This window comes from Ruditapes philippinarum, unplaced genomic scaffold (genome assembly GCF_026571515.1).
Source record: "Ruditapes philippinarum isolate M1 unplaced genomic scaffold, ASM2657151v2 ctg19666_1_1_1_1, whole genome shotgun sequence".
NCBI classification, from domain to species: Eukaryota; Metazoa; Mollusca; class Bivalvia; order Venerida; family Veneridae; genus Ruditapes; species Ruditapes philippinarum.
In genome coordinates this window covers 1-13,869 of record NW_026851542.1, presented here as the reverse complement: position 1 = coordinate 13,869, position 13,869 = coordinate 1, and the positions used below count along the sequence as shown (strand labels likewise).

General features: G+C 31.8%; 1 protein-coding gene across 1 annotated transcript; it reads left to right on the top strand.

The window, feature by feature from the left end:
- Positions 1-8,937: 8,937 nt before the first annotated feature.
- On the top strand, positions 8,938-13,841 carry LOC132742068 (serine/threonine-protein kinase PRP4 homolog). Its single transcript, XM_060730391.1, has 3 exons — positions 8,938-9,045; positions 10,701-10,780; positions 11,806-13,841. Exons 1-3 carry the CDS (start codon positions 8,963-8,965, stop codon positions 13,839-13,841), a joined length of 2,199 nt encoding a protein of 732 aa, XP_060586374.1. The 5' UTR covers positions 8,938-8,962.
- The last annotated feature ends 28 nt before the right edge of the window (positions 13,842-13,869 follow it).

Genomic DNA, 13,869 nt, shown 5'->3' with positions numbered 1-13,869 from the left:
TCCTAAATTGGGCTAAAAAAAGCATAAAAATACAATTTTCAATTTATTTCAAAGTATATTTCTTAACTATCTTTGCATATATTTCTGTTTAAAGTGCCCCAGCTCATTTATGTAAGAAATTCAAATGTTATGTTTTTAGACTTTTAAACCTCAGTGGAGTTCCTTTAACATGCATGGTACTAGCAGAGGCTATCTATAGGGACAGTTTCTGTCTTCTAGCTGATACAAGTCAGGTGATGTTAAGTCATTGTTCTGGTGAAGAATGTGCATAGGGGTTTTAGGGGAAACAGCCTTTATTCGGTTGTAAAATACAGGGAGAAAAAACACTGGCTCCATTACCTTTAAACAGCTGAATATGTTTTGAAATAACTTGGCACAAGTGATCACCATTATAAGACGACATGCAGGCTGTTGCTACCTCCAAGGTCAAGGTCACACTTCAAGGTCAAGTTTAAAAAAATTTACATTTCATGTCTGCTCCATTACTTATAAACCGCTGAAATTTTTTTGAAATAACCCCTTAACTTATTTTTGCAGAATGATAACTTTTGTTGCACAAAATGACCAAAAACAGGCAAAAAAAATTTAAACTCGGAGTCTCTGACTATATTTCTTTATAATCTTTTGCTGATTTTTCCATTTTAAGTGCATCACTAATCTTGATCAATTCAAGAATTTCAAAGTTTATATTTTTAGGCTTTTTTATAAGTTATTGAAGGTATTTACTTGAAACGTTATACATGACTTTTGGATCATAATTGTGGGTTACTATCCAAGGCCCATTTAAACTGAATGAAAATTCTTGGTGAAAGTGTTGTTTGCAAGATTATTCTTCAAAACTTCGGTACCAATTTAAAGGTAATCACTTGAAACTTACCGTTAATACATGTTTGCTGGATCATAATTGAAAGTCACTTTCCAAGGCCCATAACTATCATAGATTTTATCTTAATTATAGCCCTTTTTAATCTTAGCAATTTCTTGGTTCAAGTTTTTTGTACAACGTCAATGTTCACAACTATTGGAACTTTTGAGCTTCAAATGAAACATGTCTTTGGGATCATATTTGAAGGTAGCCAATAACATGGATTTTCACTGAATCATGGCCCTTCATGAATTAAGAAAAGTTTTAGTTAAAGTCTAGTTTGCAACATTAATTTCTTGTGATTGTATTTATTTGAAACTTGATTTATGCTTTTTAGCTCGACTTTTCTATGAAAAGGGGAGCTATCCTACTCGCCCCGGCGTCGGCGTCGGCGTTAGCGTTGGCGTCACACCTTGGTTAAGTTTTTCGTACCACCCCACTTTATTTCAGAAGTATTACAAGTATGGCTTTGAAACTTACCATACTTGTTCACCATCATAACCTCCATCTACAGACAAGAGTACATAACTCTGTCAAGGTTTTGACAGAATTATGGCCCTTTTTTGACTTAGAAAGTGTATTGAGCTTGGTTAAGTTTTTTGTACCACCTCACTTTATTTCAAAACCATTGGAGGTATTGCTTTGAAACTGACCATACTTGTTTACCATCACGACTTCATCAACAGACAAAGAGGACATAACTCTGTCAAGGTTTTTGACAGAATTATGCCCCTTTTTGACTTAGAAAATACATTGAATATGGGTAAAATCCACTTATTGCCTTAACCCTTTGAGATATTGCTTTGAAACTTTTAATGCTATTTCACATCATTACCCCCATCTGTACGCAAGAGAAGGTAACTCTGTCAAGGATTTGTTTTAAAAATTAAGGCCTTTTATCGACTTAGAATCTTGGTTAAGTTTTTTAGTACCAGTCCACTTTTTGACTGAACTGTTTGAGATATTAATTTGAAAGTTGGAATACTTGTTTACAATCATGATTCCCAAACATGTCCAGGAGAAGGTAATTCTGTCAAAGATTTTATTTGAATTATGGCCCTTAACTGTCAATGTTTTGTATTATAGGCAAGCACTAAAAAAGTTTTTTTTTCTTTCTTACCAGCCCTCTTTTGACTTAAACATTTCAAACTTTGCTGCAGTGTTCAAGGGTATCACACAATTCAGTAAAATAATTCTTCACTAAATATCTTAATGCTCATGGCCATTGTTCACTTTAAAAATACAGAGATTCTTGTATTGCCTTTTACTGCAAAAACTTTTTTTATTGGCAAGCAATAAAAAAGTCGAGCGCGCTGTCTTACGGACAGCTCTTGTTGAATTACAACTAAGACCCATAACTGGGTCGTCTGTGGCCGAGTGGTTAAGATTGTTGATTTCAGACCACTTGCCCCTCACTGCTGTGGGTTCGAATCCTGACGGGGACTTTGGATTCTTTCATGATTGTGAGGAAGCTGTCCAGCTAGCTTACGGAACGTCGTTGGTTCTTCTCAGGTGCCTGTTCCTGCCTGAAATCATATGACCTATACTGTGTCAGTGTGACGTAAAACCCAATCAAACAAACAAACAAGGACCCATAACTATATATGTATGGAATGGATTTTAAATGAAATGAGGCTCTTTGTGAACTGAATTAACTTTTTAATGCCCAATATCAAAGACTTTGTCAAGTACATCATTTGTATTTTTATGAATCAAATATTCCTTTTTGATAATTTTTACATTATCCAGGCTCTTGTTTTGCTATCAAACACAGAGAATAGTCAGGCATACAGCTTTTGAATTAGACCCCTACATTATAATTCCATTGGAAGGAAGTAACTAAAGGCTTTTCGAGGCCCCCCTGTCCATTCCATCTGTTCCTTTCTGAATCCTTTCGTTACTATTAACAAACAAATGTAAAAGTTAGGTTACTGATACATGTATGTTGATGTATGAGGGTAGAGGACTGCAAGTTCAGCATGTACATACTGAAAGTTCCACATCATGATCTTGAATTAGGTTCTTTGGGATTTTGATGTAATCTTCACAAATTGATTATTGTGCTCAGTTACAGAACCATTAAAAAAAAAGACAACATCATCCTCTATGATTAATGAGGCAATTCTTCAAAGCCTCTTTTCATGTTCTACATGTATCTACTTCAAAAATCGAATGTCTTATCCTTCCATATTAATCAATAAGCTGTTTATTTTCACCTAGTCATCTGCAGCAATGTTATAGTGTCTTCTAGAATTTATGTTAACTAAAAAAACAAAACACCTGAAAGTTATGTAAACAACCTCTTGAACTAATTATTATTGAGTAACATAATAACCTGTCAGGTTTTTAAAGGAAGCTTACTCTGACGAATTAACCATGCAGGGCTTGTTTATGCCACAGTAATCTTTCTATTTTATATGAGAGCACCCTCACCCTCTCCCCAATTAAGAATGGAACATGTAAAGCTTGAAAATTTTATTTTACAAGAAAAACACATGACATGTGCTAAAACACTGAAGTTTAAAGATTTCTGATAAAAAGGGCTTAGAAAAATAGATTATCCTAATCCAGGGCAATGATATATAGAGTCAATGAGCATATACAACACATTAGTGACAATAACTTTATTATGTTTGTGTGTAAGATAAAGGTTTAGGTTGTTTACCAGGAAGTAAATAATGTTATATGGCTGGATTTGAGCCAGTGTTAAAACTTACTGAAAAATAAAAGTAGGACAGTTTCTATTTGATTTTGTTTTCTATAATTGTATTTGTAATTGAACATATGTAATAAATTATATCTACGGTATATATTATTTGTTCCAAGAAGCAATTTCATTAGAAAATGTGATAAAAATTTAACGATATTTTAGTTAACGGCAAAATCAAAAGATCTTCCTTGTTGTTTTGTTTAATTTAGAATATTTATTTCAAAACTGTTGATATTAACATTTAGCTGTTTTTATTAAGCCAGTAACGCAAAAAAATTCAGGGTTAAACAGCTAAGTCCTACTGAGAATTTTTTGTTGTTGATAAAGTAAACATGGTGTATCATTATAAACTATCATTCATAGTATATGATAATTAAATGATGTGTCTCAACATGATAGTATGTGATAAAGTAATATATATAATATGTCGATAAAAAAGGTTAAATGATTATTTTAACTCAGATTATGGAGACAAAGTTATGATTATGTGATTGTAAAGATACAGGAATTGATTTTATTACAAAAATTAGTGTTCAGCAAAACTAAAATGAGTACAAATTGATTAAATTTGAAGTAATATATTATCTATATACAACATTGTCTGGACCTGTTTTAATCTAATTATTGTTAACTCGGTCAGATCAAAATAATGTTCTTCCAATTAAATATTATGGTCGTGTAGGGTAAAAATGAAATCAAGATAAATTTTGTATACGTTCTAGAATCATAAGTTTCATCTACATAGATAATAAATGCCATTAGGTAACATATTGTTATCGGGTCTTTTTCTCCTGCTATAGCATGAGCTGTTAAATGTTGTGGCTTTCCCTTGAGATAATTCTGTAAATTCATGCAGTTTTTCTCCTAAAATTCAATTAACATCAAGTTTTCTATTCCCCCATAGCCAAAAAAGAAAACTAAGGTTTTATTTTTTCCTTTCATTTAAGTGAATGGCCCCTCATCTTATCTGTGTAAAGTAAAAAGATTGAACAACAAGATTGTGAAAGAATGCCATGTAGATTGTCAATATAATTGATTTTATGAATTGAAAAAATGTCATCTTAGTGATTATAAGAATCTGAAAATGTCATATAAGTGGTTTATAAGAATCTGAAAATGTCATATAAGGGATTTATAAGTATCGGAGAATGTCACATAAGTGATTTATAAGAATAGGAAAATGCCACATAAGTGATTTATAAGAATCGGAAAATGTCATATAAATGATTTTAAGAATCAAAATGTCACATAAGTGATTTTAAGAATCAGAAAATGTCACATAAGTAATTTTTAGAAACAGAAAATGTCACATAAGTGATTTTAAGAATCAGAAAATGTCACATAGGGGCTACTTTCAAAATAATGGTTAGAAAAGTTGAAAAAATGTTAGAATTGAAAACTTCATGAAGTACAAAAATGTTTGTTTTCTTTCCAAGACCAACCATTACAGTGTACAAATTCAACTAGGTGTTAAGCTAAAAATGAATATTAAAATTCTTATCAAGATTTTATTAAGCTGTATAGGCAAAAAAGAACAACAATACATGATCTTTTTCAAAGTCTATTATTTTGCAAAAAAAAAATTAAGCATAGCTTCAAAGCCTATTTTTCATAGCTGTAATGTTGTCATACTAAAAAAAAGTGTAAATGAGCTCGATAAATATAAAATATTTTTCAAATTGGATTTTCTTTGCATTTTCCCCCATTGAAATTCATATTTACAACATGAAAGTTTTATTTGCTGATAAAATGGTGCATCCTTATTATAAACATAGATCTATTCTTGGACTTTGGACAGTAACAAGCAACACAGTTAAATAAATGATGGCAGAAATAATGATTTTTATTTCACAGGATCAGCATGAAAACATGAGCATTTTTGTAACAAATTGTTACACTCCTGACATGTATAGCTGCTTATCATTAACAAGATTCTAAAAACAAATGAACAATATCAATTAACTAAACTGTTTAAACATTGTAACTAATGGACATTTAAACATTCCTGAACAAATTTGAAAAAGATGTCTCCAATTTTTGACATACTTTTAAGAAAGTCACCCAAATCCGTACCATCACAAATGATTATGTATACTAGTGGCTCACAACATGAAGAAAGAATTAGTGTCTGTCAAAATAAACAATAGAACACTGAAACAGTTCAAATATGATCTCCTGAAATTGGTCATATGACTAGATTGTATGATAAAATGTGTTACAAATATGTTCCATTTACTGTTACACTCCTGACAAAAAGTGCATCTCAAGCTGTTAGCTGTTTTTCCGACAATTTAAGTTCTGTAATATCAAACATGATTTTTAACCCACGACCAGGCAATAATGTAGGATGTGATAATTTTCGTAATATGTCATCTGGAGACTGCCATGAAATGTCGTCTGCCTTGGGCCATGTGTAGATCCCCTGAGAATTGGTGCTCTCTAAGAATCTAAGCTGAACATCCCCATCTACCTGCAAAACCTGTCAAAAAGAAGATCTTATAAGGATATGTTTTAAGATAGTTTATTCTATTTCTTTTTAATAAATCCAAACATTAATGAGAAAACTGTATTTTAATAATTTATGAAATTTGAACCCAATGTTTAATAAAAGATTTACCTTGGCTACATAAAGAAACTTTTTCTTTCTGCGTGAGGTCAGACCAACAGCTACATAATCATCTGGTACAAATTATCTGAAGATAGCAAGTATGCTTTTTAATTAGAAGTTACTTTACCAATATAGTATTGTTAATTTGATTTGAAAACTGTCATTTGCAAATTGGATATTCAAAGATCACTTGAATTTGTTTATATCTAAACAAGAATTTGTAACAGAGTTACCAACGTCCCCCGCCTCGGGAAGTTTTATGAGGATAAAATTGTGCTAATCAAAAGATTGGGGTATGGATCTCAGGACATTCAGTCCAAAATTATGATCAATACTAGATCTGCAAATGTAATAATGAATTTGTTAAAAAAAAATAAAATGAAATATGGAATTTAAAAATCTATCATGTTAAGCTTTGACCTCTAAGTGTGACCCTGAACTTGGAGGTAGGGGAGCAGGTGTTGTGCATGACATAATGTCTTATTATTGAGACTATTTGTGCCAAGTACTTTCAAAATCCCTTGAACTATGAAGAAGTTATAGATTAGACACAAAATATACCCTATAAAAGACTATGCAAATCTTTGACCTCTAAGTGTCACCTTGACCTTGGAGGTAGGGACACAGATGTTACACATGACATATCATATAATCATTGTGACTATTTGTGCCAATTATTTTCAAGATCCCTTAATCTATGAAGAAGTAATTGACGGAACACAGAATATACCAAATAACAGACTCTGTTAACCTTTGACCTGTAAGTGTGACCTTGACCTAGGAGGTAGGGGTGCAGGTGTTGTACTTGACATATTGTCTTATTATTTTGACTTTTTGTGCCAAGTTATTTCAAAATCCCTTGAACTATGAATAAGTTCTAGATCCGACACAAAATACACCCTATAACAGACTATGTTAATTTCTGACATCTAAGTGTGACCTTGACTTTACTTGCAACACTGATACACAGATGGTCAGCATATGTACCATTCATACTTTCTTACTCTTTCTTTGGATGAAGATGCCTTATTCTGCTCTGTATTTGATCTTTTTATATTTTCTATTGACCTTCTTATAGCTGGAAGACTGACTATTAATTTGTCCATGCTTAATTTACTATTTGTTCTGTAGAAAAGGAATAATACCATTTTTGGTCAGGAGTGTAACAAATACACATATATGTTAACAAGTTATGATAGCAACACAACCTGCCCTATTCTATATTTATTTTTACATATAAATGGTTATTGCTATCTTTATTTAAGCATAAATGTAAAAAAAAAATTCTTGGTTACTTGAAATAAAAAAAAAGAGCATTTATTTTGATTTAAATGCAAAAATTCGATCTTTCTAGATAAAAATTAGAAGTTTAGATAATTCTTTACTTACCTTATATGCACCAGATAGAATATTTATTCCCAGAACTGCACTTTTAGTCAAAAACTCTGCACAGCAAAACAATAATGCATTCGAAAAAAGGGATAAAAGAATACGCGGAAATTTCACCAAATTACGTTACACTCCTGACAATTGCATGTCATCTATGCTCGCAATATATAACCATGATCTTCATTCATGATTGTCACTTATGATCACTCCCAGTCTCAGACTTTCAGGAAAAATACATTATATGTATATGTGTCAACTTATGACATCACTGTTACTATTTATATACCAAATGTTACACTCCTGACAAAATTAAGCCAGTTTATTTAGAAGAGGAAAAACTATAGAAATAGTAGTAATTTATCAAAAGTATTTTACCTATCTGTTATTATGAGATATATATCATAATTTTGAATATCAAAAACTGAAAATTTTATAAGGGCTATTAAGAGTGTACGCCAAAACAGATTTTTTTTTTTTTAAAATAAGTGAAAAATATTTTAGCCCCTTATTTATAAAAAACTTATTTTTTATGTTCTGATAAGTAATTCATTATAAAGTTATATACTTACTTGAAGGACATATATTTTACTTTATCTTAAAAACAGTTATAATTATCAGCATTGTCAATGTTTTTGTTAGAAGTGTTTTGAAAATGGCAAATTTTGCAAAGTGTCACGCTATTTTGTTACACTCCTGACATATTTGGCCTGTTTTTTCAGCATAACTTTTTTATATCTGAAGCAAAATCCACAAAACTTCACACACTTCTTAATAACATAGCTTTACATGTTTGGAGAAAAAAACAGTTATAATAGACTGTTGAATACTTCTTTTATTTAAAGAAAACCTCTACTAGCCATTATTTTGAAAATAGCCCATAGGTGATTTATAAAAATTAGAAAATGTCATATAAGTGATTTTAAGAATCAGAAAATGTCATATTAGCTATGTATAAGAATAGGAAAAGTTTTCCTGTGGTACTGAAATCTAAATGATTCACATCAGAAAATTATTGTGCCTGAGCTTTTATATGGCCCAACATTAATTGATAGTAAAAAAAAAAAGAAAGGGGTCGAGGACCATTATGACACCATTTTAACTAATAACCAACCTTGAGGCTTTATAAAATGGCTAGAATTAAGTAGAACACTTACGTGTCAGTGTTGGATGATTATATCAATGTGCTTAAGAAGTAATACATTGTATTTTGGACCTATTAAAACTGTGTATTAAAAATCAGATATGAATATGTATGAAGCGCGCAATCTTACATTAATGACAATGTAAATATGTGTGAATATTTTGCTCATGTTTTACTTTCTAAAACTATATTAGCATGATCATTATTGTTATATTTTCAGTGAATAAAATCTGCCATTATGTATGTAAAATGAGAGAGAATGAGGGTACATTTACAAGCCAAGCTGCTGAAGCCAAGGGAAGTAACTGTGATAATTCAAAATCTTTACACAGGTAATATATCAGACTTACCAAAGATTTTTGAGTGTTTTATCTAGTTTTAGTTTTGGGCGTTATTTAGGAGTCCTGTTCTATCTATTTTGGTAAAATGATAAAGTAGCTATACATTTATTATACCTCCGAAACGAATTTTTTTTGGGTGGGGGGGTGGGGGGCCTATATAGGAGTCACTCGGTGGTCGGTCGGTCCAGCTGTCCGTTGCATTTTCCTTGTCCGGAGCATAACTTAAAGACTTATGGTTGGAATTTAATACAACTTCATACAATGGCCAGGCACATTGAGATGAATATACAATGGTCAGGCACATTGACATGAAGTGCAGTGCACAAGAATCATAACTCCATCTTCACTAATTACAGAGTTATTGCCCTTTGTTACTTTTCCATTGCTTTCTTTTATTCGGACCATAAAATGAAGACTAATGGTTAGAATTCAATATAACTTCATACAATGGTCAAGCACATTGAGAGGAAGTGCAGTGCACAAGAAGCATAACTCCATCTTTACTAATTACAGAGTTATTGCCCTTTGTAACTTTTCCTTGTCTGGAGCATAACTTGAAAACCACTTTTTGGAATTCAAAACAACTTCATACAATGGTGAAGCACAATAAGAGAAAGTGCAATGCACAAAAACTATTACTCTATCTAAAGTTATTGCCCTTTGTTACTCTATCTAGATTTATTGCCCTTTTTTGTACTTTTTGTGTCGCCTTGAAAAAGGCGACATATAGGGGTAACTTTTGTCGGCGGCGGTGTTCGCGTCGTCGTTGGCGTCCCCTTAAGCTTGTCCAGAGCATAAGTCAGTCATTATAAGTCGGATTGACTTCAAACTTAGTATGAATGCTTCTTATAATGACTCGAAGTGCAGTGCCCAAGAATCGGTACTCTGCACTTCTTAATTTTTGAGTTATTGCCCTCTGTTAATTTTCATACTTTATTTTTGTCCGGGTCATTTCACCTAATGTATAAAAGCTATGGACTTGAAACTTCATAGGATGATAGATCTCAATAAGAAGAAGTGCAGTGCACAAGAATTGGTACTCTGCATTTCTTATTTTTTGAGTTGTTGCCCTTTGTTTATTTTCATACTTTATTTTTGTCGGGCCATTTCTTCTAATGTATAAAAACTATGGACATGAAACTTCATATGATGATAGATCTCATTAAGAAAAAATGCAATGCTCAAGAACCGGTACTGTGCATTTCTTTTTTTTTTTAGTTATTGCCCTTTGTTAATTTTCATACTGTATTTTTGTCCAGGCCATTTCTCCTAAAGTATAAAAGCTATGGTCTTTAAACTTCATAGGATGAGAGATCTCATTAAGAAAAACTGCTCATGTCTGTTGTTTAGAATCTTACTAGAGAAATTTGAATGTTTAAATTGATTTTTGCGAATGTAGAAAATTTGTACACAAGTTATACCATTGCAGAATATCTCGTACAGTTGTAGAATATCTCGTAGTTTTTTTGCAGTGATTAGAATATAAGAATAATCTGGTTTAAATGTTTCATCAGATTGTATAACCCTAGGCAGATAGTATGGTGTAAATTATGGTGTTTTATTTTGACTTTCTCTTATCTCCAGTATTTCTTCAACATATCTGAATAATACCATATTAAATATGTAAACTGTATTTATTTTTTCAGTGAGACTTTGTGTTACACTAGTGTGAAGAAAAGTAGAACAGATTCTTGTACTGGTTTTATTTCATCGACAAAAACAAACGGTAAATTTAAACTAATGTACAGGTATTTTTATACAGTTGATTATTACAAGAACAGTCATAACTTCAGATAAAATTAAGTAGATTTTAATTTACAAAATTTTGAAAGTTACAAACTGCATTCCCTTTGTCTAAATGTAAGTATCATGATGCTGTATGTTATACAATTGAAATATTGTGATAATATTGTTCCACATTTGTAGCAGCAATGCCCAACACTATTGCTTAATTCTGGCTTGTTCCAGGAATGGATTCGAAAGTGTGTTTCTTAGGTATTACATGTTCCTTAGGTATTAATGTATTTCTTAGGTGTTAACATGTTCCTTAGGTATTACATGATCCTAAGGTATATATTATGTTCCTTAGGTATTATGTTTCTCACTATTCTATAAGCCTATAATAGTACTCTACACAAAACATAAAAATGATCTTATATAAATTAAATGCCTTTTGTTAGCAGTAAATGTGATTTTCCTTAAACTAAATGCCTTTTATTAGTAGTAAATTTAGGTTTCCCTTAGACTTGAGACCTTTTGATTACAGCAAGTAAGATTTTCATTAGACAAAAGCTGTCCTAGGCAATAAAATGTTCTTTTGAGAAAATTAAAATTCATGTTATTTTATCTCATAGATGCACTAAAGCTACAGATTGAAAATAGATATGAATACCTTGTTTTCAGAATGTATTCTGTAACATTATTAGGTTATTGATTATAATACGAGTCATCAAAATTATGGGAGAAAATGTGAGTTGGCACCACAAATGTTGCTAACATACTATTAGCTGTTGTATGTGTTAAGTGTTGACTTTCGAACTTTTGTAACCATGACATCTGTTTCTTCTGATCTTGATGTAGAGCCTTTTAGATTCCAAACCAGTTGATCATAAATGAAAAATGTTTGCTCAACTCATTCTTATGTTGGTGTGTAATTTCTTATATTTACTTTTTCAACCATTATTTGTTCTGCTAATAGGTAAATTAATGACATGCCTTAATGTTTTAAGACTTTTTCATATCTTGTTTCAGGCAAAAAGTATTCCTTAAGACACATTCCTGGTAATAAGTCAAGAGAGGTAGAAAAGTTCCCAGATAACACGAAACGTACACCGAAAATCAGGTCATCTCAAGGTTCTACATTAGGTTCAAACAACAGTTCAGATTTATTAGGTCTTTCTACTGTGAATGACCCAACTTGTTACAAAGAACAGGCAGTTTCAGATTTTGAAAAACAATTGTTAGTTGTGTTGAACAAAATTCCAAGAGAAGTTAAGTTTAATGATTTAGAATCTTTTGGACTTCAAACAAAAAAAGAATACTTAAAATGTAAGCAGGCTGTTGTTTGTTTGGAAGATTGTTTAAAAAAAGAGAAGTGTACCAAAAACGGAATTTCTACAAAGCAAAGTGAACAAAGATATTCTGTTAAAATGAAACAAGTAGGAGCAAGGTCACCGAAAAGACAATCTCCAGTCCGCAATAGTGCCACTGTTTCTGGTACTAAAGATTCCCCATTTATAAGGACAACATACACAAAACCTTCAAAAGACACTGTCATTGATGGAAAATCTTCTCTTGATAGCAAAGCTCAAACTTCTGCTAGACAGGATGATTTGGTTTCTGATATGTCAGTAAAGGTTAAGAAAAAGGGAAATATTGCAATGAAGAAAGAAGCAGTTAGACATGAAGAGGATAAAGTGACCAAGAAACATACCAACATAAGTCATGGTGATTCTCTAATCTCTGAAACAGAAAATACTGAAACAGAAAATGCAAAACCCAAGAGTAAAACTATTGATACAGGCAAAGGTGATACTGCATGTGCTAAAGATACAGCAGAAAAAGAAAAAACAAATTCACCAAAGAAAAGAGGAAGAAAACCAAAATCTGCTGAATCAACTCCATTTAAAGGGGAGAGAAAAATATCAGAATCTAATCCAGGTGGTGACACAAATGCTACCCCAAATATTGTGATAACACCATCAAAAGATGACAGAAAAACATCCAAAAGCCCTAGGTCAAGGAAAAAAAAAGGGGAAAGCGAAAATTCACCTGCCACTTTAAAAGAAATTTCATCAGACAATGACAAACTTGCTGTTGGTAAAAATTCAAGGTTATCGTCAGAAAGCCCAAGTCCTGTAAGAAGGAAAAGGTCTCCCAAATTACATTTAGATGAAAAGGAAAGTCCTAAGGCTAAGAAAAAGGGAAATGAAAAGAAATCAAAGATAGATAAAGCTGAAATTGAGTGTGATGTAAAGAGTGATATTGGAGAAACCAATCAGGTCATAGATATTAATGATTCTCATGTTGATGAAGTGATTGATGATGTGGTAAACAGAAACATTGAAATGTTAAATAAGCAATCATCTAAGAAGTCACCTTTGAAGAAAACTAAACAGTCAGAGTCACCAGAAAAGAAAATGGCATCTACTAATAAAGATAAGAAATCTCCAAGGAAAAAATCTCAGGACAAAGAAACTTGCTCAGATGAAAAGAAAAAGTCTCGCTCAAGAAGTAATAGTGCTTCACCTAAAAAAGAAAAGAAAAAACTAGAATCCATGTCTGGACCTAGTGATGACAGTCCAAGTCCTGTGAAAAAATTAGATTTTGATGACCAAATTACTAAAGTTATTATTGAAAAATCCAAATTGCCTTTCCCAAGTGACTTTCAATACAAATACCCCTCATCAACAATTGGTTGTCTAGGTTTGAATGACCTTATCAGTAAAGTAGATAGTTTAGTGAAAAATAAGGATGATAACCTGACAGCATTGCTTGGAAAAGTTGAAACAGAGTATTATCCTGAAGAAACTTCCCCAAGTTCCAATGATACAGATGTAAATACAAGCACAGATAGTGACAAAACAATAATTGAATTTGAAGATGTTCAAGAAAACTCCTTTAAAGATAGTGAAATAAGTGATGAAAAAGATTCAGCAGAACAACTTGATTCTTCGTTTGATGATGATAAAAATGACACATCAGAGAAGCTTGAAGAAGTAAAGAGTGATAAAAGCAAGTCAGGTGAATCGGGCATTGATTTTATTGACAATATGGAAAAAGTCTGATTAGTTAAGTCTGTTTGTGATAAAAAGA